Consider the following 24,881-nt stretch of genomic DNA (forward strand, 5'->3'; position numbering starts at 1 on the left):
ACTCATTACCAGCTCGAGTGTTTATGCAACTAATAGGCATGATGGCCTCATGCATATTCATAGTACCTCATGCCAGGCTACACATGCGTCCGCTCCAGGAGTGCCTAGCAAGGCAGTGGAACCAGGCTCACAGGCAATTAAAAGACCTAGTGTTGGTGACCAGTCGAGCATACAACTCTCTGCATTGGTGGAATCCACAAAACCTTTGCAAAGGACGACTGTTCCAGTAGCCTGTCCCACAAATAGTGATAACAGCGGACGCATCCCTAATAGGATGGAGAGCCCATGTTCTACACTACACAGTACAGGGACTATGGACCGTACAGCAAAAGAAAATGCATATCAACCTTCTAGAGTTGATGGCGGTTTTTCTAGCCCTAAAAGCTTTCAAAACACACTTATGCAACAAAGCTGTGTTGATCCGGACGGACAACATGACAGCTATGTATTACATTCAAAAACAGGGAGGAACGCACTCACCACAGCTGTCACACCTTGCTCAAGCAATGTGGAAATGGGCCATTCAGAGGAACATGTTTCTCATGGCAGAACAACTCCCAGGCAAGGACAATCAAGTAGCCGACCTGCTCAGCAGGCACAGCCAACAAATGCACAAATGGGAAATTCACCCCAAAGTGCTCCACCCATTCTTCCGGAAGTATGGACAACCGGAGATAGATCTGTTTGCCACAAGCGAAAACGCAAAATGCCAGTACTTTGCCGCCAGGTTCCCACATCCGCAGTCGCAGGGCAATGCGATACCGATGAACTGGTCAGGCAAATTTGCGTACCCTTTTCCCCCAGCTCCGTTAATACCGTTAATTGTGTTGTGCTTAGCTCCCTGACTCATAAAGAGTTCAGGGTAGTACTGTTATAAATAAATATACTTTTATTTTCATAACAACTTGTGTGGTGTCCTTTCACTTCGTGTTCAAAGGGTAAATGTGGTGGTAAAACAGCTGGCTTAACGCGCCCTCTAGAGTTTAGCCTAAAGACTGCTCTTGTCCATGCTACTAGGATAGCTGGTCTATCAGGTTGAGTTACAACCAATCATCAATAAGGGTAGTTTGGAATGATACATAGTGATCACTAGAATAGTGAGCACTGCATATAAGGCCAACTTCTCACACGAACTACAATTTCTTACTTGGAAGGTGGCTTTCCTTATTGCCATTACTTCACTTCGAAGAGTTAGCGAGCTGCAAGCCGTCACTATTCAAGAGCCATTCATTCAAGTACATGCAAATAGAGTAGTTCTCAGAACAAACCATAAATTCATGCCAAAGGTGGTATCCCATTTAAATATAAATCAAACTATAGAACTGCCGGTGTTCTTTCAAAACCCACAGACCGTAGCTGAAAGGGCTTTGCATACTCTAGATGTCAAGAGAGCTCTGCTATACTATATTGATAGAACTAAGCCATTTCGAAAAACAAAGCAGTTGTTTTTTGCTTTCTCACCACAACACAAGGGTAACCCTATTTCAAAATCAGGTATAGCCAGATGGATAGTTAAGTGCATCCAAATATGTTACTTAAAAGCAAAACGCACCTTAACAGTACCCCCTAGGGCGCATTCCACACGCAAGCTAGGGGCATCTATGGCTTTCCTAGGGAATATTCCTTTACACGAAATCTGTAGAGCAGCCACATGGTCAACTACACATATATTTAACAAACACTATTGTGTAGACGTGCATTCAAAACAGCAAGCTGCTGTAGGACAGGCTGTTCTCAAAACTCTTTTCCAGACTGCTGCAGCTGACACAGGTAGCCACCGCTAAGGGAGATACTGCTATACATTCTATGCACAGATATGAATTCAGCAGCCCACATGCCTCGAACGGAATATGCTACTTACCAGTATGCATCTGTTCTTGGCATGTAGGGCTGCTGATATTCATATCCCCCACACACCTCCCCAGTGCCTATCGCAGCTGCAGCTTTCACTCTTTGCATGGACATCTCTTACTGTACTATACTCCATCTCTGCCACAATGGCGAAAAACAATCTGAGGATGGAGAGGATGCCCATGCGCACTGTAGTCCGAGGAAGGAGCCACCTATCTCGTGATACTTCGAAGACTCTAACAGGACAACAATGTGCAATCATCCGGACCCAACACTAGGCGGCGATCTATGCACAGATATGAATATCAGCAGCCCTACATGCCAAGAACAGATGCATACTGGTAAGTAGCATATTCCATACTAAGTAAGTGGTATAAGAACCACGACTCGGAAAAAGGAAAGGCCTAGGGTCTAGAGGATCGCTGGGGCTACACTATCTGACCCTTCGGTTAGGAGTAGGAGGCCCACAGGCGGCGCGTGCAGAGTCCGTACTCTCACGCGAGAGTCAATAGAAAGTCAATAGGAACGTAAAAAGGTAAGTAGTGAAGTTTTAGGACACTTCCGGTCTAACTAGGATTACACAACTAGCAAAACTGGACACTAGGATAGTCAATCGCTACAGGAGCACCGAAGTACTCTCGTTGCCTCACCCACGGGCTGCGGGTGCATAGGTGTCAAAGTGTGTTGGGTTTTCTCGTTGTTTCCTATTGAGCCTTGGAAGAAGATGCCGCAGGCGACCAGGAGGAAGATGTCCGGGTGGATCCATGGATGGATCGGAGTTGAAGAAGACCTGAAAGCAGAGGGGGCAGAGTCTAGGTCACTAGCCAGTGACCGGGTGGAACTAGGGAGGAACCAGATGTCTTCGAGGAGCAATCAGGTGCAGATGGGAAGCTTCTTGTCGTTGCAGCCTTGCGGACCAGGAGGCGTCGAGGACGACCAGGTGCTGGAGAGGAGCTGTCCCACGAAGGTTCTCCCAGATGGAGGGGTCGGCTTCAAGATTGGAGCCACCAAGCCTAAGCAAAGGCAACCGACGCAGGATACACAAAAGGCTTCTGGTGCAGGCCAGGGGGGTCTGAGATACTTCACCTTTTCAGTGAAGCGAGGCCAGTCTGGAGCAACCAGACCAGCGATGGATTTTCACAAGGATCGTCGTCAGAGGGCTACTAGCCAACGGGCCAGCAACCGGACAACGCGTCGAACAGAACACAAGCAGAAGGGCCCCACGCAGATCTCGTGGAGTGTGGAAGGCTGGTCTTCGGTGCAGGTGGAGCTCGGTGTTGGGGTGTCTCAGTCCCCAGGGCACAGCTTCGAGGACGCCTCAGGAGCTGCGCTGTTAGCAAGTTGAAGACTTTCCAAGTTGCCTGCTTCCACGAATTCCGACCCCTTCCTCGGAGCTCAGCTGTGCTGGAGTCGTGCAGTGGGGGTCAGAGGAGTCCGGAAGTCGAGGTCTTGTCAGGCTCTGTGCTCAGGTTCCGGCAGGAACGGGGACAAAGCAAGCCGTTGAGTTGCTTGATAGTGCCTGGTTGCCCAGGGTGGTCACTCCTTGGCCACAAGGGAGATGCTTCCGTTGAATGTCGAAGGGTCCAGAGTTTCATCTTCAGTTCGATTCCAGGATTAATCTAAAGTCTCCTGGGTCAGCTCCTACCTTTATACAACTAAAGGGGGCTGGTTTACTCACTAGGTCCAGGTCTAGTTCCAGGGACCAGGAAGGGGGGTGGTTACACCCCCTTTCCATTGTGCAGTTTCGCGCCAGAGCTGAGGCTGGAGTGCCCCAGCAACCGGTTTGAAATGGGGTATGCATGGAGCACCTAGTGTGCCCCAGGCATGTCTCATTCTATTCAGCCCTCCCTGTCCCAATACACAAAGTCCTGTCTGGGTGGTGCTCGCACCTCTCCAGGCAGGAAACCTATTGTCCAAACCTCAGTGACTGGAAGCGCTCCCAGCAGCAGGAGGTCAGGCTTGTGTCCATGGCAGCAGCGTCCATTTTGTGACGCTGGGGCTCTGGTTAACTTTAACCGGGATAGTCAGCAACAACATGTCTTCTCCCTCTAGAAGGATGGAATGCTACCCCCGTCGCCAGAATTAACGAGGGGGTAGTATTCCAAAGCGTATTACACCTTACACAACATGTTTTGATAAAGCCAAACCAGAGTTCGCATTTAACCGCGAGGTTCATAATGCACTTACGTGTATATGGTATGGCAATATCATAGAACAGCTATAAGGACATGGTTCCGAAAGCTGCAGACAGGCTCAGCTCATGCTAGAGCACCATCTCACACATAACCAAGCACTCTGCCTCCAGGATTGTTAAGGCCTGCCATAGGAGTGACTTATAGGTTACTATGTGTCTATATATAGGGTAGGTATAGGGATACTATACCTAAGCAAGGGGTGATTACACAACCTTGCCCCAGCTGAGTGATCAGCCAGTTGTGTCAATTTAGGGGGCCAGCCAGGGGTGGCATAATACATGCTGCAGACCCTGGTAGGCCTTGGTTGCACCTATGCCCTGGGTACCTAAAGTACACTGTACAGGGGCTCACAAGGTGACCCAATTCTCAATTGGAGATGTACCTAAGGTACATGGAGTCCATTTTACAGAGAGAGCAGATAGCCTGGGACCCTGATTAGCAGGATCCCAGGCCAACTAGGTCGAAAACCAGCTAAACACAAGGCACAAAATCTGGGGTAACCATAGTCCGGTATCCACCTTCCTACAGGGAACACCGGCAATAGACCAATTTGCAACACGCCAGAATGCAAAATGCCAAAACTTCGCATCCAGGCAGCCAGGGGAAGGGTCCCTGGGGAATGCACTATAGATAAGCTGGTCGAAAACATTTGCTTGCGCTTCCCCCCCCCCCCCACCCCCCCCCTCCCCCCCCCCCCCTGATACCTCTGATACACAGAGTACTCAACAAGTGCAGAACCAGCAACATGACTCTGATCCTGGTGGCACCGCAGTGGGCCAGGCAGACCTGGTACTCACACATAATGGAAATGGCACAGGGTGCACCCCACAAGTTCGGATAAAGGAAAGACTTACTCCCCATGCAAAATGGAGAAGTACTACACCCAGAGCCAGAGAGCCTCAAACTAGCAGCATGTCTCCTGAAGACATAGAGTTTGCACAGCTGAAGTTACCTGAAAGCACCCTGAGGGTACTACGAGAGGCAAGGAGACCTAGCACACGAAGGTGCTATGTGGCAAAATGGAAAAGGTTTACACAATGGTGCAGCAAGAAAAAGCTACACAAGAACATGGCAAGGGAATCAACGGTGCTAAGATATCTCACGCACCTACTGAAGGCAAAACTAAGTTATTCCTCGCTAAGAGTACACCTAGCTGCGATAGTGGCATACACATGAGTAGAAACAGGGAAGAGCTTCTTTACTTCACAGATCGTAAAAAGATTCCTGGAAGGGGCAAAGAGGATTGCACCACCAAAGAGGTGAATGTAGGAATCGCTATAAAAATAGTGATTCTTACACATTCCTTATTTGCGACTCACAAATTGCGAGTCGCAAATAAGGAATGGCTTCCCATTCATTCCTAAGGGCCTACAGGCCTATAGGAATGAATGGGAAATTGCATGCGCAATTTGCGAGTACCAATAGGTCCTCGCAAATTGCGCATGCAATTTCAGGGTGGAAGGGTGTCAAAAGGACACCCTGTTGCACCCCTGAAATTGATCTGTGCACATATGTTGCGCACACATGCCCTAAGGGCATGTGTGTGCGCAACATGAAACTTTGAAAAAGTTTTTGCAAATTACCATGAACTTCATGGTAATTTGCAACACCTATTAGCAAAATCGCTAATTTTTTTACTTTAATGCATTGCATTCAAGGAATCCCAATTTGCTATTCCTTAAAATGCAATCGCAATTTCAGTAATTTCAATTGAGAGAATACTTAAATTGCGATTTTTGCATTTGGGATGATGCACCCAAATGCAAAAATACCAGTTGCAAAGGGCAGATTCTGAGAATCTGCCCGTTTGCGATCGGTTTTTCTTTTGATGCATGTGCCTGTAAGTGCATAGACCATTACAAATCCAAACTGCATTACAACTGTATATTTACTGCAAAGTTTTTATAACTTACCTGTGCCAGGCTGGCTGGCTTGGTTCTAGGAAATAAAATAACTAAAAGGGTATTTTTATACAAAAACAATTGGTCCAAAGTTCAGTCTTTGAGTGTGTGAAATCATTTCTGATTGAGTGTGTGCAGCAAATGCTTAACACTGTCCTCTTGATACTGCCTTACTGCTCTACCACACTACCCCAAATAGAGAGTAAGGTTCTAACTACTTTTACCTCTGCCTACCTTTTGTGTTCCACTGGTCTCTGTGCACACTATACCTCACTTTGGTATAGTATACACAGAGCCAGCTTCCTACATCCCACACCAGAGTGGCCTACTCGTCAACAGTCCCTAACTGAAGGCCCCTTTGGCTAATGGGCCCCTGCACTCTGCACTGGTGGTGCAACTTTAGTGCCCATATAGACCTTTGGGAACATTGGTCCTAACTTCCAGCCCCCCCCCCCTCCTATGAATTGTGTACTTAACTTTGAAACCACTAACACTTTTCCCCCATAGTAAGCCATATGAAGAGATTTTGGGCCTAAAAAAATGTCTTGTGTTGAACTGTTGTTATATTAAGAAAATAGAACTAAATTGCCAAGTATAAAAAGCTGTACTTATTTTGTATTGAGAGATCCTAAGGTGTGGTCTCTAGGCATACCACCCCAGTACTTAAAGTAATCCAGATGTAATGAAGAGTAATCACTGTAATTTAAACTGTTTCTAAAGCGTATACAAACCTGTAAGAATTGCAGTCTCAAGCACAACTGCCTTTCCTTACACAGTCTTGCATTTGATAGTATATTTTACTTACCTGTGCCAAGTCCTGCTTGGTTCTGAAATAAAACATAAGTATTTCTGTTTTTTAACTTGCGTATTTGGTCTGGATTCTGTCTCGGAGTGTGTGTATCAGTCCTTGATCGAGTGAATACAATAAATACTTAGCACACCCTCTGCATTAGTCTAACTGCTCGCCCACACTACCACAAAGAAAGCTGTTAGTATTTACCTAATTTAGCCTCTAATATACCTCTGGGGACTCCCTGGACTCTGTGTATACTATATCTTACTTTGGTATAGTAAATAGAGAGTCGGCTTCCTACAGGTAGCAGTGCATTTATTTTTGGCAGCAAAAAGAGTGAACTGTTTTATATGTTTTAACCAGTTTTTTATCTAACAGTGCACCTGCTGAAAAGGACACTGCAAAAGTGCGAAAAGAATGGCTGGTTGGAACAGATCTCTGGAAAAGGTTTCAGTGGCACCTATATGCTTAGCTTCCCCTATTATCCAAAGTAAGGATTTTACACATTATTAAGTTGTGCATGTTGTCATTGTGAATGCACTGATTCAGATTTTTGGTATTGTAATACACAATATTTCATAGGACTACATTGAGATCCCTTCTATTTAATGTGTTGGAGATCAGTACACACTTTTACAAGACACTACTGTTTTGACTCAGATACCAGAGCGGACACTCAAATAGGGCAAGCCTCCTTGAGAAATCTGTTCAATAGCTGATTTTTCGGTTGTTGTGGCCTAAATCACTCTGTGTTCTCATTTGTCTGCATGTGGTTGATGGGCTTGCTATTCTATTCAATGCTTATGACTATTGATGAGGATGCCCTGGAAGAGAAGAATAAGTTACTTACCTTTAATCCTAGTTGTCTTCCAAGGGTATCCTCATCAAAGTCATAAGCAACCCACCCACCTCCCCAGACAAATGTGTTCTTATTTCTGAAGTGTTAAAAGATATCTTTGAGCCCTGATCTTAGGGTTATGCAAAGAACAACTGACCCAACTGTCACCCCTGAGGCATGATGGGAAGCTAGGGGTCATGGCTGCCTTAAAGGCACGGTGCCAGTTTTTGTTGAAAATGCTTTCATTTTCCATGCTATTGTTTTGCAATGCAGCCTGTAGGCTAACAACGTCTGCTATGTGCGGGTTTTACCCATTATGAGTGTTTTACTCATGAAAAGACTGTTTAAGTTATAATTGCTCTCATGTGTCTTTTATGTATTGGCAAATGCAATTCTTATGTATGCAACTACATTGTTTAGCCTCCATTTAGGGGCTGCATTGATATGGGGAAAAATGATATATGTTTATATATGTGTAGAACTGTACATATATGGTTTCCATATATCATTTTTATTATTTCCTGGGTCCCCGCACATGGGCGGAAATATTCAGTGCTTATGACTTTGATGAGGATACCTCTGGAAGAGAACTAGGATTACAGGTAAGTAACACATTAAAACCACATTGATGCCAGTGTGGGATTTAGTAAAAAATGCACTAAGAGGGCATCTTGGAGATGCCCCCTAAAAACCGACAAGCCTCTGGTGGGTTCCTCCGACTGGTACACACCAGCCTGCCACCATGGGACATGTTTCTAGAACCCTGGGGTGGGAGCCTTCGCTCCCTAAGCTCAGAAACAAAGCTTTTCTTGGCAGGTGGTCACACCTCCCCCAGACCAGGAAGAGCCATCTGTGGTAGAGGAGCTTCAAAGTTCTTGCAGCCTTTGTAATGCGACCCCCAGCCTCTCCTGCTATCAGGAGCAGGCCCCCTTCCGGTCTCCCTTCCTTTTTGGCGGGAAGACAGACAGGGAAAATTAGCCATCCCTAAAGGTTTGCCACTTCTGCCAACCCCACCCCTCAGGTGTGGGAGGCTAGGTGAAGCCCGCTCCTGAGTGCCCGCCATCTTTCAGATGGCAGGCATTCCCCAATCAGGATTAGGGATTGTACTCACTCCCCCGCGTGGGGTGAGCACACCAAGTGTATAGTCACCCTAATGTCAGTAGCCCATTGGCTACTGAACTTGAGACCCCTAAAATGCCCCTTAAATACAGTATTTAGGGGGAAGCCCTGAACCAAGAAGACAGATTCCTGCAACCTACGAAGACGGACAAAAGAAGACGCCCAACAGAGGAGACTGCAGAAAACAACTGACTTGGCCCCAGCCCTACCTGCCCGTCTGCAGCTTTCAGAGATCCTGCGCTAGAAGTCGCCCTGTCCTTCAGTCCACGACCTCCAGAACCCTGGGAGGACTGACTGCCTCTAACAAAGACCGGATCTCCTGTGAACAGCAGCTCTGTTCAAAAGAAAGAGCCAAGAAAGTCTCCGAGCCTGCTGAGGACAAAGAAACCTGACCCCTGGAACCACCATTGCACCCGATGCCTATGGCCCGAGTGGCAGACCAGTCTCAGCGAAGAGCCCCAGTGCTCCAGAGTCTGAGTCCACCATGGGTTTCCCCTGCTGAACCCCCGATGTCGCCTGCAGCCTCTGCACAGAGCCCTCCCCTGTCTCTCCTCCCCGTTCCCCCCACCACAAGTGGCCCAGCAAGGTGAAATCCGACCTCAAAAGGCACCCCTGCACCCAGCTGCCCTGTGCCCTGGAGAATAGAACCCGAGGTGCACCTACGTCACGGGCCCTTCAACTTACCTCCCCAGCTGTTGGTTCCTCCTGGAAGTCTTCCTGGTCCGAGCTTGCAGCTAAAAACCAAAAATCCTCATTGAAAACAACAGAGCACCCGATTCCAAAACCCCACCCTGCACCCAGCTGCAGGTGCAACTTGGGTGCTAACTCGAATCCCCCTTTGCCCCCAGCCTAACACCAGGAGCTTTGCTCCCACAACCCCGTAGCCTGCTTGTGAGCAGCCACCAACCGGAGGCCTCCTATCCCCAAGTGGATAACATTGGACCTCGGCACTCTGCGCCCGGCCGCCCTAGTGCCACTGAGGGTGTAACAAGAGTGCATCCTTGACCCTGGGAGAACCCTTGTTCTAACCCCAGAAACTCAACCCCAGAGACCGATTACTTACCTAGTAACCGATAACTTCATGTTCGAGGCATATGAGCTGCAGATTACACACTGTGCATAGATGGCCACCTAGTCTTGGGCCCGGATGTTTGCAGTTTGTTTTGTTGTAGAGCATTCTTTGGAAGTCACGGGATAGGGGACTCCTCCTTTGGATGATACTGCGCATGGGCATCGGCTCCATCCCCAGATTGTTTTTTCCCGCCACCGAGCTCGGATGTGTTTCCGTCGGCACGCAATCCTCACCAACTTATAGGAAAAAAGTTTCGAACGCTTTTCTACTCAACGCTATTCCTCAACATTGAATACTTCGATTCCAGTCGTCGTCGACGGCCTTCGGGCCTAGCTAGGCCTCAACTCCAGCTCATGGAAAGGACGCCATTCAAGAGGTGTCCTCGATGTCGGTCGAAGTTTCCCGACGCCGACCTTCATGAAGTGTGTAACCTTTGCCTTTCCCCGGAGCACGAGGCCAAAGACTGTTCCGCTTGTGCCTCTTTCCGTTCCAAAAAGACTATCCGGGACCGAAGAGCAAGAAGAACAATGGCTCGATGTTCAACTTCCATTCCGGACGACATCTTTGAAGAAGGCGTCAATGTCCCAGAACAACACAACGTCGACCGCGGTTCCGAACAGGAAGAAGATTCCGATGTCGAGGACATCACTCCAGCGCAGCGGGTCGTAAGTAAGACCGTCGACCCCGACCCTTCCTCGACACACCCAAAGAAGGCCCCGGTAACACCCTCGCCCTCGGGTGCACACCGACACTCTGCTTCTACTGCCCCACCTTTGGGCCCGGCTAAGAAGCCAATTAAGCCTTCAGGCAACTCGGGCTCGAGTCAGCCTTCGCATGGTGCCGGCGCACACCTACCGGCACCAAAACAGACTACAACACCGGCTACGTCGACATCCAAACCATCGGCGCCGAAATATACCACTACTCCTTCTGCACCGAAACCCAGGTCGGAACCAAGCAAACCGAAAAAGCAACAGGTACCGAAAAAACCATCGGATCCAAAACTACTGGAACCGAAAAAAGTTTTGGAGCAGAAAAAGACTCCTTCCCCAGTAAAGGACATTGTTAAAAAACCAAAACAAGCCGCTTCGGTGCCGAAACCTTCCTCCGCACCAAAACAACAAACTCCTACAGCTGATTTGCCGTATCCAGACCCTGCTCAAAAGACTCTAGCTAAAGACCCAATCACTGGACAGTTGATTTTGGCCTCAAAAAAGCGACTACTGGACACTCCAGCTCCAGCTCCTCATCCAAAGAAGGACATGGCTACCTCTCCATTAAGACTGCCTTCCCCTTCTCCTCCACCTATGCCATCACCACATCATCCCATACCACAGCATTCCCCAGCATCCTCTATTGTATCAGACGATGACAACAGGGATGATAGCTCCGATGATATGGGGGGGTAACATACCTGATCCAGCCACTCCTGCAGGATCACCTGATCCATGGGATGATTATACCACTCCAGATGTCCCAAATGTCCCTAGGGATGACTTATACCCCTCAAGGCCTTCCCCATCAGAAGACACTATAGGGTTTAATGAGTTAATACACAGGGCTGCACAATATCATGGGGTAGACATACATACAGACCCTGTATAGGAAGACTTCTTAATGGATACCTTCGACAATGCACAAAGATCTGCATCCATTTTACCAATGCTTAAAGGAGTGATTAAGCACGCTCCTGAAGTCTTCAAAGACCCAGTCAGAACTCGGGTCATTAACCCTCGTATAGAGAAAAAATATAAAGTTGCCCCCTCGGACCCAGCATATATTAAAGGTCCGGTACCACTAGACTCACATGTAGTTTCCAACGCACGCAAGAGAGCAAACTCGCAAACATCAGGTGATGCTGCACCACCGAAAAGAACTGCGTCTCAAGCAGCAAACATGTGGCGTATCGCTAACACACAGGCATTATTAGCCAATATGATAGGGCACATTATGACGAGTTAGTCATTAATGACACACCTCCCTGACAGGTACATGGATAGACCAAACAAGCTTATCCAAGAGGGTAAAAACATTACGAACACCTCCATTCGGTGTGCCCTCGATACAGCAGATACTCCATCTAGAGCAGTTAACACCACCGTTTTATTACTCAGACACGCTTGGCTACGTATATCAGGATTCAAACCTGATGTGCAAACTGCCATTCTTGATCAACCCTTTGATGAGCAACACCTATTCGGACCCAATGTAGATATATCTCTTGAGAAAATGAAAAAAGATACAGACACCACCAAATCTATGGGAGCCCTGCAATCGCAGGCTCCCAGACGTTCATTTTGTCGCTCATCCTATAGAGGTGCCACCAGGGGATACTCCTCAGACACAGCTTCCACCTCATACAAAGCCCCTACACAGTCCACTTACAGCAGGGGCCATCAAAGGGGTGGCTACAGGGGTAACAATAACAAAGGCAGAGGTAAGAATAACAACTCCCGCTCCACCTCTACCCCTGCCCAATGACTCTCTTCCCCCGTCCCATTCCACTCCTGTCGGGGGAAGACTCCAACAATACCTGCCAGCCTGGGAAAACATCACTTCAGACAGGTGGGTGCTTCAAAGTATTCAATCAGGTCATTGAACTAACATCTACCCCCCAAGCATACCACCCAAGCAGCGTCCAATGTCGCAGGAACATTTAACATTGCTCAGACAGGAGGTAATGTCTCTTATGCAAAAAAATGCAATAGAGATAGTTCCAGACCATCAGAAAAACAAAGGGGTATACTCCCTGTATTTCCCAATTCCAAAAAAGGAAGGATCTCTAAGACCCATCCTAGACCTCAGCCTCAAAACATTTACATACAGTCTGATCATTTCCATATGGTCACACTCCAACAAGTCCTTCCACTGCTAGTACTAAACGACTTCCTTGTCACTCTAGATCTCAAGGACGCCTACTTCCATATTCCCATCCACACAGCGCACAGAAAAATATCGTAGATTTGTGCTAGACGGGCAGCACTACCAATTCAAAGTGCTTCCATTCGGAGTCACAACAGCACAAAGGGTGTTTACCAAATGCCTAGCAGTAGTAGCTACACACTTAAGAAGACAACATATTTACGTATTCCCGTATCTGGACGACTGGCTCATAAAAGCCAACTCATACAGCCAGTGTGTAAAACACACGCACGCTACCATTCAACTGCTTCACGACTTAGGATTCACAGTAAATTACACCAAGTCGCATCTACAACCCTCGCACATACAACAGTATCTCTGCGCTACAATAAACACCCAACTAACACTAGCTTATCCCTCTCCAGCCAGGATAACAAGTGTACAAACTCTCCTAACAAAATTCAAACTGCAATACTCGCTACCAGCTCAAGTGTTCATGCAACTCATAGGAATGATGGCATCTTGCATATTTATAGTACCTCACGCAAGATTGCAAATGCGTCCACTTCAAGAGTGCCTAGCACGCCAATGGAACCAGGCTCAAGGTCAATTAAAAGACCTAGTGTTGGTAGACGGTCGGACTCCTTGTTCTCTGCAATTGTGGAACACCAAAAACCTTTCCAAAGGGCGACCGTTTCTAGAGCCAGTTCCTCAAATAGTCATGACAGCGGACGCATCGCTCTTCGGCTGGGGAGCTCACCTACTGCATCACACCATGCAAGGCAGGTGGACGCCGCATTAAAAGCTACTCCAAATCAACCACCTAGAGTTGCTAGCTGCGTTTCTAGCCCTAAAAGCTTTTCAAACTCAAGTGTCAGGCAAAGCTGTCTTAGTCCACACAGACAATATGACAGCCATGTACTACATAAACAAACAAGGAGGGACACACTCTCTGCAGCTCTCTCAATTAGTACAGCAAATATGGAGATCGGCCATACCACAAAAGGTCTTTCTAATTTAGCCCAACACATCCCAGGAGTACAAAACACTATGGCAGATCTGCTAAGTCGACACACACAGCAGATACACGAGTGGGAACTTCACAAGTTCTTCATCCGTTCTTTCAAATGTGGGGACAACCTCAAATAGACCTCTTTGCCACCCACGAAAACGCAAAATGCCCAAACTTTGCCGCCAGATACCCACACCCATTGTCCAAAGGCAATGCAATATGGATGAACTGGTCAGAACTATATGTGCACGCTTTTCCTCCTCTCCCACTACTTCCGTTAGTGGTACGCAAACTACAGCAACATTCCCTGACGCTCATACTAGTCGCTCCAACTTCGGCCAGACAACCGTGGTATACCACGCTGTTGCAAATGTCTGTAGTACCTCACCAAAAACTACACTTATCTCCACACCTATTAACGCAGAACCATGGAGAGATCAGACTCTCGGACCCAGCTCAGCTAACCCTAGCGATCTGGCTCCTGAGGTCATAGAGTTTGGTTACCTCAACCTTCCCACAGAATGTATGAATGTAATCAAAGAAGCTAGTCGCCCCACTACTAGAGCATGTTATGCTGCTAAGTGGAAAAGGTTTGTCCTATACTGCCAAAACAACCAAATTAATCCATTAGACATGTCTATTCAACACATCATCGGATATTTATTACACCTTCAAAAGTGTAATTTAGCCTATACATCTATCAGGCTACACCTTGCAGCCATTGCGACATACTTACAAAATAGACATCTATCTCTTTTTAGAGTACCAGCTATTAAAGCTTTCATGGAAGGACACAAAAGAATAATTCCTCCCAGAACACCACCTGCACCAGTGTGGAATTTAAATGTAGTCCTCACATGGTTAATGGGACCTCCCTTTGAACCATTACACAAATATGAATTACAATTCCTAACCTGGAAAGTAGCTTTCCTAGTAGCAATTACTTCTCTCAGAAGAGTTAGTGAACTACAAGCATTTACCATTCAAGAACATTTTCTGCAAATGCATCATAACAAAGTGGTTCTTCGTACCAATCCAAAATTCCTTCCTAAAGTCATTTCACCATTCCATCTAAACCAATCTGTTGAGCTGCCCGTATTTTTCTTGCAGCCTCAAACAGTCTCAGAAAGAGCTCTACACACCTTAGACGTCAAAAGAGCATTACTGTACTACATCGAAAGGACACAAGCTTTTCGTAAAACAAAGAAACTTTTTTTGTCTTTCTCACCGCCACATAAAGGCAATCCCATATCAAAATCAGGGATCGCTAGGTGGATTGTTAAATGCATACAAATATGTTATGAAAAAGCCAAACGTGCATTAACAATCCCTCCAAAAGCCCATTCTACAAGGAAAATAGGGGCTTCAGTGGCATTCTTAGGGAACATTCCCCTAGATGATATCTGCAAAGCAGCCACATGGTCTACACCGCACACATTCACAAAGCATTACTGTGTAGATGTGCAAACTAAACAACAAGCCACTGTGGGCCAGGCTGTTCTAAAAACTCTGTTTCAAACTACTGCAACAGATACTGGTGGTCGCCGCTAGGTGTGGGAACTGCTATGTAATCTATGCACAGTGTGTAATCTGCAGCTCATTTGCCTCGAACGGAAAATGCTACTTACCAGTATGCATCTGTTCTTGGCATGTAGAGCTTCAGAGTTACACACGCCCACCCGCCTCCCCAGCTACCTTTATCTGTTCCAGTATTATCTAATTAGATACAAATCACATGGACATCACTATCTCTTGTACAGCTCCATCACTTCCCTAATGGCGAAAAACAATCTGGGGATGGAGCCGATGCCCATGCGCAGTATCATCCAAAGGAGGAGTCACCTATCCCGTGACTTCCAAAGACTTTTCTACAACAAAACAAACTGCAAACATCCGGGCCCAACACTAGGTGGCCATCTATGCACAGTGTGTAACACTGCAGCTCTACATGCCAAGAACAGATGCATACTGGTAGGTAGCATTTTCCTTCTCTCTATAGGAAGCCGTTGGCTGCTTTTCTCTGAAAAATGTTCGAAGTGTGGAGTTGATTTGTATGAAACCTCGTGTAAGTCAGTAAGAAAAATAACAGTTGTGCAAAACTGACTTCACTTAGCTGAACTCTAGGAATATCCCACTGTGATATCTAGGCATATCACACAGAGTAGAAAAAGTAACTTAAAAAGTCATCTAGAAAGTAATCTGTACAATAATTTCAATACCTTGACTTACCTGTATCTCAAACAACTGCATTTGAACTTGTATTCACTTGTAAACACTGCATAATATTTTGCAAAACATTTATTTCACTTACCTGTGCCAGGTTTGGCTTGGTTCTAGAAATAAAATAACTATTTTTATACAAATAAAATTAGTCTGAGTTCAGTCTTTGAGCGTGTGACATCATTTGCTGATTGAGTGTGTACAATAAATGGTTAACAGTACCCTCTGATAAAGCCTTACTGCTTGCCCACACTACCACAAATAGAGAGTAAGGTGCTTTCTACTTGTACCGCTGCCTACCTTTCGGGTTCCACTGGACTCTGCACACTATACCTCATTTTAGTATGCTATATACAGAGCCAGCTTCCTACAAAATACAAAAACATTTCCCTTCTTTTCAGCTTGGGGTATGGATTTGGCTGGTAGAAAGTTCAGAGTAGCAACCTATGTGCTGCAAAGCTCTTTGAACAATACGTACAGTAAAGAAACTTCTTTCTGTTTTACCCAAAGATTGTAATATTATGAAAAGTTAGGATTTGCCTAAGGTATCTTTTGCATTGGCCCTGAAGTTGTATTTTATTTGACTTTTTCCTTTGCAGCCCAGATGTTCTGTTTCCAGACAGACGTCGTGCTGAAGAGGAGTCATCGGAGGATGAAGGTTCTGAAGATGAGTCCTCTGAGGAAGAAGAGTCTTTATCTGAGGAGTCGGAGGATGACGAGCCACCTCCAAAGAAAAGGTGAGACATCCAGATTAATTATTGCATTTTACTTGACAATTGATAGGTCTTCTCATACTGCGTATGTGAGATAGGAGGTTCTGATTTGTAAAGCCTGCGCGCAGGTTTCCTCGCTTTCTACTGAATGAGACATCTGAGTTCTTTGTGTTTGTTAACCTGGACATCTGACTCTTCTGAAGTTTATATGGGAGGCCAATAAGTACATCAGAGCTAGCATACTCAAATCTAATGTAAACTTCCAATTTCGTACGATAAAAACTGCTATTTCTGATCGATACGTTTACCTGAAGATTCCTCATCTTTAGAGTATCCCAGGCATCAGACTGAACTTCATTACTTTTCAATAGGTCGCCACGCTGCTAGGGGATGCTGGCTCACCTTTAGCACCATAAGCAACACCATTGTGACAGCACTGGAGCCTTAACCCCTTCACAGCTGGGCAAATTCCCCTGCTGTGCTGGGGGGCGCGCACAGCGCCCCCGTGCTCATGACGAGCTGAGCTCATCATGAGCCACGGTGGTCGTGTGCTCATGACGAGCTGAGCTCGTCATGACCACACCCGTTTCTTTAGAACGCTCGCACAGCTGGGGAATTTGCCCAGCATATGAGCGTTCTAACTGAGATCGTCAGGAGACTCGAAGGTGTTAAGGCACCCCTCTGGTGCCCTGACTTTAGCTCCTCTTTTCCGCGTCATTTGCGCAAATCCAGAGCCATACACAATGTCATCCCTAAAACAGCAGTGTTTAACACCTTGCAGGGACTGTGAGGGAAAAATGTTCATCACAGGCCTGCACAATATCTGTCTTGAGGTTGTGCCTGCCGGAGTATACACCCCAAAGCCATCAAGGAGCAGAAGGTCTAGCTTATCCAGTATTGGGGTATCTTTCATAGATTCACATGCCTGAATCATTCCCCGTCACCGTGGCGGGAGTTGCACGGTAATAATATATACAAAAGCAGTGCCTTAGAGTTTTTTTTGTAGTAGGCTGACAAGACTATAGGCCCCAATAGGCCCAAAACTTAGCCTATCTGCCTCTTTATATGAAAAGAACTGAAAGCAGTTCCAACCAATCAGCTGTCAGCACCCTCCAGATCCAGAGATACCTCACAAATCCTCTCATAGAGCTTCAGAACCCACAAGGAGGTCATCGTCTCCTCCTCTTGGATCTCCATCTTCTCCGCCCTAAGGATCGTCAACTAAAACTGAGTAAAGCCCAGGCGCAAAAACTGTTTCTCTGGTGTCTTCTCACTCAGTATCTGTGACTTCTACCACCTCAAGCTCTTCTGCTACGGTGTCTACTTCTTCTATCACCTCACCTATTGTGTCAGCCAAGGTTTCCTCAAAGAAATCTTCTGGGGCTAAGGAAATTTCTTCAATTTTCTCAAAATCATGGTCAACGACTATCCCATCGACGACGGTACCATCGTCGACGAAAGCCCCGTCGAAGTCATCGTCGACGAACGGCCCGTCGACGACTAAGATCTCGTCGACGAAGAGCCCGTCGACGACTGAATCATCAAACAGGAGCCCCGGCGACGACAGTCCCGTCGACGAAGAATCCATTGACAACAGCCCCGTCGACGGCGGTCCCGTCGACAGTACCACCGCCGACGACGAGCTCGTCTACGGCAATTCCGTCAATGAGCCTGCCGCCTCCAGCGCATCTTATCAAGACGCCTAAATCAATAGAGTCCAATTATTACCAAGACGCCACCTGCAAGAGCCTGGCCTACTCTACCGCAAGTGTCTCATGCCTCACCTGTGGCATACACTCACTTTCAGTTGAAGACCTATCATAGGCAGGACTACTCTAATATTTCCCCGCTACTACCATCGCACATTTTGGAAACATATGTAGAGGAGGAGGAATCGGATGAGGATGATGGAGACGAAGAAGGTACCTTTGGAATTGCACACCATCCATCAGAATTACGAATAAAATGTCAGGAAGAGGATGAAGAAGAAGATATGCAGGAGCATTTCTATCAGGAGAAGTTGTCTACACCTTTCTATTGACAACCATACAGAGCTCCACGTTCGGAGGAGACAAGTCATCTCCCTCCTTCTTTGGTTCAGGACTTACAGGCCATGTTGGCAGACTATCGCTAAAGGTTCCCGCCTACACCGTCCACACCAGCTGTGCCTTCGGTACCAGCAGACGTACCCATGCCTCCAACACCGCAGGCTCCAGTGTCGCCAAGACACACTGTGGACCCCACAAGAGGATCAGGATACTTCCTCTTCGGATGAAGATGGAAGAGAGGAAGGCAAGCTGCCTAATGACAACACACCTGCAGATCCTTGGGATGAATACATAATCCCTATGCCTTCACCTCCTTTGCCGCAACCCTCGGATTCTCCACCGGAGGACATTGGCGGTTTCACAATATCATGCAAAGGGCTGCTACAAGATTTGAACTGCCAGTTACTATTGAGCAGTCGGATTGCTTTTTACTCGACTTCAAAGAGGGGTATAGGAAGATCACCAGGGCTATACCCATGATAGATTTCATTTCGAAGGAAGGTCTTAAGATTATGAAGACTCCCGCTTCTATCCCTGCAGTCCTTCCTCGTATTGAGAAAAAGTATAGAGCACCGCCAGAAACTCCATCTTGTCTGGTGGGCCATCCACGTCCGGACTCTGTAATATCTCAAGCTTCCCAACAGAGGTCCAAAAATCCATCCACTTAAATCTCAACACCACCGGACAAAGAGGGCAGGAAATTGGACCTCTTAGGAAAAAAGTTATCCACCAATGCTGCAGCTTCCAATAAAGCAGCGAATTCCCTGGCAATCCTTGCCCGCTATGACCGACAGATGTGGTCGGAGCTTTCGGAATTCATAGATTTGATACCGGAAGATCGTCAACAGGAAGCAGGTAAAATAGTGCTGGGAGGAGAGAGGTCGGCATCAGAAATAATAGACTGTGCCCTAGACATCGCAAACACTAACTTTAGACAGTTAGCAGGTGCTGCGGTCCTCAGACGACAGGGCTGGCTCAGAGCAACATCCTTCAGACCGGAAGTGCAAACAAAGATCCTTGATATGGCTTACGACGGGGATTCACTCTTCGGTAAGCACATAGATGACGCCTTATTTACCATCAAGACGGATACCGACACCGCAAAATCACTTAGTACCCTGCAATATGAGTGGCTCTTTTAGAGGAGCAAGGGGTCGTGGTTTTTCTTCTAGGGGAAATTACCACAACCAACCGCACAGGCAATACCAATCTCAGTACAAACCGCTGTATTACCAGTCTTCATACAGGCAATCTACCTCCAGCAATTTCTCTCGTCAGGGAGGAAGACGAAGATCAAATATTCAGGGACGAGATTCCAACAAATGTCAATGAGCTATGCCGGACGCCAGTCCAACATCCTCCTTTCCCTGTGGGCGCAAAGATATCCGCCTTTTACCAACAATGGCGGAACATTACATCAGATCAGTGGGTCCTCGACCTAGTGGAAAAAGGACACACTCTGGAGTTCTTAAAGAAACCGCCTACAACCCCGCCCCAGGGTCCCCCTCGTCTTCACTTACTGTTCAAAGAAGCCTTAAACATGTTTCGCAAGAATGCGATAGAGAAGGTTCCCATCTCACGAAAAGGATTCTACTCTTGCTTCTTCCTCATAAAGAAGAAGTCAGGAGAGTGGCGCCCGATTGTGGATTTCCGCAAACTCAACAAATTCTTGAGTTTTCGCATGGTGACGTTGGCAGATGTGCTCAATTGTCTCAACGAAGGGGATTTTATGGCTTCTCTAGACTTGGAAGACGCTTGCTTCCATATCCCTATACACCCCAAACATCGCAAATACCTGCGGTTCACAGTGGCTGGCGTCCACTTTAAATTCAAGGTGCTCCCATTCTGGCTGAAATCGGCACCAAGAATATTTCCAAAATGTTTAGCCCCAGTTTCTGCAGCACTGAGGTCGCAGGGAATACAAGTCTTCCCATACCTCGACGACTGGCTGCTCAAAGGACCATCAAAACAGGCTACAAGACAAGCGGTCAAAAGCTCCCTCCGTCTATTCTCAAACCTAGGGCTCACTCTCAATGCAAAGAAATCACAACTGTAACCCCTTCAAGTGTTAACCTTTCTGGGAGCTTCACTGGACACCCAACAGTGCAAGGCGTTATTGTCTCAGGAACGGCAGAACAAACTTCAAAAACTAGCAAGACTAATCTCAACAAAAAAGTCACTTTCTGTCCGAACATATGCGTCCCTTCTAGGGATGTGCTCTTCAGCGATCAGTCTAGTCCCATTGGCAAGACTCAGGATGAGGCCGCTGCAAGAAGAATTGCACCGATAATGGCAACAAATGGAAGGGTCTTTCGACGATCACATAAAGGTGACATCCAGAATGAGGCAAGCTCTTCAATGGTGGTCAAAAGAAAACAATCTGTCTCCGGGCCTCACATTTCTCCAAACCCTTCCGGAGTTCATCCTGATCACGGACGCATCTATGGAAGGATGGGGAGGTCATCTCCAGGACCTCCAAATTCAAGGGTGATGATCTCACCAATATCGGCAGAGACACAACAGTCTAGAGTTAAGAGCCATTTTCCTGTCTCTGCAGGCGTTCCTGCAGAGAATTGCAAATTCCTCAGTGCTGGTGCGTACGGACAATACCACCAGCATGTTTTACATCAACAAGCAAGGGGGGACGAGATCTCTCTCCCTCTCGCTGGAGGCTCAAGAGATGTGGAAGTGGGTTATACAACACGGCATAACCCTCCGAGCGGAGCATGTAAAAGGGGTTCAAAACTCTCTAGTCGACAACCTCAGCAGATCTCTCGCAGGTTGCCACGAATGGGAACTGAAACAGGATCAGGTGAACAGGATCTTTCGGAGATGGGGCACGCCAACTCTAGATCTGTGTGCAACGCAACAGAACAGCAAATGCCTTTACTACGCCAGCAGATTTCCTCAACGGGGGTCAAGAGGAAATGCCCTGTCCATGAGATGGTCCGGAATCTATGCATACGCTTTTCCCCCAATTCCTTTAATACTGAGGATACAGCAAAAGATGAAGAGGGAACATTGCACTCTTCTCCTCATTGCTCCTCGCTGGCCAAGGCAGTACTGGTTCCAAGAACTGATCCTGCTATCTCAGCAGCCTCCAATTAGTCTCAAACCGACAATTTCAATGTTGACAAGGGAAGGAGGTCCGATTTTACACCCGGATCCACAATCGCTTCTCTTGCACGCCTGGCTCCTGACTTCTTAGAGTTTAAGGATCTCACGATTCCTGCAGACTGTAGAGAAATTCTGTCTCAAGCCTGTGCTCAGAGTACTAGCAGAACGTACCGTTTTAAATGGAGACGATTCTGTTGTTGGTGTGAAGCAAATTATATTTATCCGCTCCAGGCTCCCCCTGAGGATATCCTTTCTTACTTGCTATCGCTAGCCAAAGCAGGTCTAGTATTCTCTTCTATCAAAGTACATCTGGCCGCTATATCCAGATTCAAAAAAAGTTCAAACAAGCAATCACTATGCTCATTGATAAAGCAATTTCTCAAAGGATTGTTTTGGGCTTTTCCTCCAATACGACCTCCACCTCCTGAATGGGATCTCAATATCGTTTTGTCCCTGTTAATGAGGAGGCCCTTCAAACCTATTCACAAAGCTGAACTAAAGTTTTTAACCTGGAAAGTGGCTATTTTACTAGCTCTCACTTCAGCCCGGAGAGTTAGTGAGATTCAAGCTTTCACGATTTCAGAGCCTTTCCATCATTTCTCTAAGGACTATGTCACCCTGAGAACCAATCCAAAGTTCATTTCTAAAGTACCATCTCAATTTCATATAAACCAGCCGGTAAAGTTAAAGACTTTTTTCCCGGATCCTGTCACACCGGCAGAAAAGGCCCTGCACTCTGTTGAAGTGAAACGATGTCTAAAGTTCTATCTTCAAAAAACAAAAGACATAAGAAAATCTAACCAGTTATTTGTTGCTTATGGTCAGGTCACGCTGGGACAAGCCGTGACGAAAGCAACGATAGCCAGATGGTTATCCTCAGTAATACAATTCTGTCACAAAAAAGCTAACAGACCTTTAGTCAGAAAGGTTAAAGCACATTCCACCAGGATGATGTCTGCGTCGACAGCCTTATTTGCTGGGGTCACACTGGAGGACATTTGCCGAGCTGCTACATGGAAGAGTGTCCATACATTTACAAAGCAGTACTGCTTGTAGTCGGCATCACAGGATGATACAGCAGTGGGACAAGCGGTGCTGCAGCATCTATTTCATTAAGGTTAGACTTTTAAAAGGTCTCTCACATTATATTCATGACATAAGAGTATGCATGATATACTGTAATGTTTTGCTTGTCAAATGCTGTCTTTAATATGAACTATGTTATCTGAATATAATTATTTTCTTTCAGAAGGTTTCTGCATATATGTATATTTACATTTTCAGTGCTCTATAAACCTTCCGGTTGAGTGGGGTATATGTAGAATTACGCTTTGTTTCCCACCTTCCGCAAACGACAGATATGGTTTTACTGCTTGCTATTCTGATTCAGGCATGTGAATCTATGAACGATACCCCAATACTGGATAAGAAAACAAGTTACTTACCTGTAACTACGGTTATCCAGTATTGGTATCTTTCATAGATTCACATGCACCCTCCCTCCTCCCCGGCAGAGCAGTTCTTTATTAGGGATACATACTTCTCACTTGTGCTGGGAAAATCTGAGGAGAACTGCCTCTGCTGGGAAGGTTCTAGAGGGTGCTGACAGCTGATTGGTTGAAACTGCTTTCAGTTCTTTTCATATAATGAGGTAGATAGGCTGCTAAGTTTTGGGCCTTTTGGGGCCTATAGTCTTGTCAACCTACTACTAAAAATTTCTAAGGCACTGCTTGTGTATGTATTATTACCGTGTGACTCCCGCCTCGGCGACGGGGAATGATTCAGGCATGTGAATCTATGAAAGATACCAATACTGGATAACCGTAGTTACAGGTAAGTAACTGGTTTTCTTTTCATGACCCAGGCACTGGACAAACATTGGATTAAAAGCAAGTCTAGACCTTGATTGAGGTCCCTGGAGTTGCTGCTTTCACTGAAGTTGTCCTAGCAAAAACATAAGTGATATCTGTGAGAAGTTGGCCTGATATATGATGCTCACTAGTTCTAGTGATCAACTTGTATCAGTCCAAACAACCCTTATGGTGATTGGTTGTAAGTCAACCTTATAGACCAGCTATCCTAATGGTAGCATGGACAAAGCAGTCTTAGGCTAAACTCTTTTGGCATGTGAAGCCAGCTGTTTTACCACAATATAACCCCTTGAATACCAGATGAAAGGACACCACACAGGTTGTTATGAAAATAAACAGTATATTTATTAATAACAAACACCTCTGAACTCTTTATGAGGTCAGAGGGCTAAGCACATGACAATCTCTTGGGAAAAATACGATAAGTTGCACAAATTTACAATGGTGCCCTAGGGGCACAGCAAACCATATACTAAGTAAATTGTATAAGGAAATCGATAGAAGGAATGGAGCTGTCCAGAGGCTGTAGGTTCGCTGGGACTACACTATCCTAACCTCAGGTAAGTAATAGGAGGCCCACGGGACGCGTGTGCAGAGTGTGAACTCACACGCGAAATGCGGAACAAAGTCAATGGACAGTACAGTTTACGAAAAAGGTAAGTACGGACAGTCTTTACTATCTAGGACTAAAACGACTGGAAATCTGGACACTAGGAGAGTCAATCTACCCTTGAGCACTGAAATGCTCTTGTTACCTCACCCACGGGCTGTGGGTGCATAGGTGTCAAAGTGTGTCGGGTTTCCGCTTCGAAGTCAGTGGAGCCTTGAAGAAAGATGCTGCAGGCGACCAAGTGGAAGATGTCCGGTGCGATCCAAGGGTGGATCGGGGAAAAAGAGGACCTGAAAGCAGAGGGGACAGTGTTCAAATCACTAGCGAGTGACCAGAATGGAACCAGGAGGGAACCAGATGCTGTCGTCGCGATCAGGTGAAGAGTGGACGCTTGTCTCTGCAGCCACATGGACCAGGAGGTGTCTTCGAGGACCAGGATGGAGGCACGAGCTGTCCCACGCAGGCTCTCGCTGTCGGCGGTGTCGGATCCGGATTTGGAGTCAACAGGCCTTGGCAAAGGCAACCCACGTGGTGAGTGGAAACGGCGTCTGGAGTGGACCAGGAGGGTCCAGGGTGCTCCTCTTTTGGAAGGGAGCAAGGGCCAGTCTGGAGCAACCAGACCAGCAGTGAAGATTTCAAGGTTCGTCGTCTAGGAGGCC

The 24,881-nt window shown here is 46.6% G+C and overlaps 1 protein-coding gene across 1 annotated transcript in view; it reads left to right on the forward strand.

Annotated features, from left to right (window-relative positions):
• HP1BP3 (heterochromatin protein 1 binding protein 3) overlaps positions 1 to 24,881 on the forward strand; it is a 704,364-nt gene that overhangs the window by 645,182 nt on the left and 34,301 nt on the right. The window contains exons 10-11 of the mRNA XM_078642573.1: positions 7,119 to 7,230; positions 16,463 to 16,600. Coding sequence (XP_078498699.1) covers positions 7,119 to 7,230; positions 16,463 to 16,600 — 250 coding nt within the window. The remainder of the gene's footprint in view (positions 1 to 7,118; positions 7,231 to 16,462; positions 16,601 to 24,881) is intronic.

The sequence above is a fragment of the Lissotriton helveticus genome, chromosome 5_1 (genome assembly GCF_964261635.1).
Source record: "Lissotriton helveticus chromosome 5_1, aLisHel1.1, whole genome shotgun sequence".
Taxonomy (NCBI): domain Eukaryota; kingdom Metazoa; phylum Chordata; class Amphibia; order Caudata; family Salamandridae; genus Lissotriton; species Lissotriton helveticus.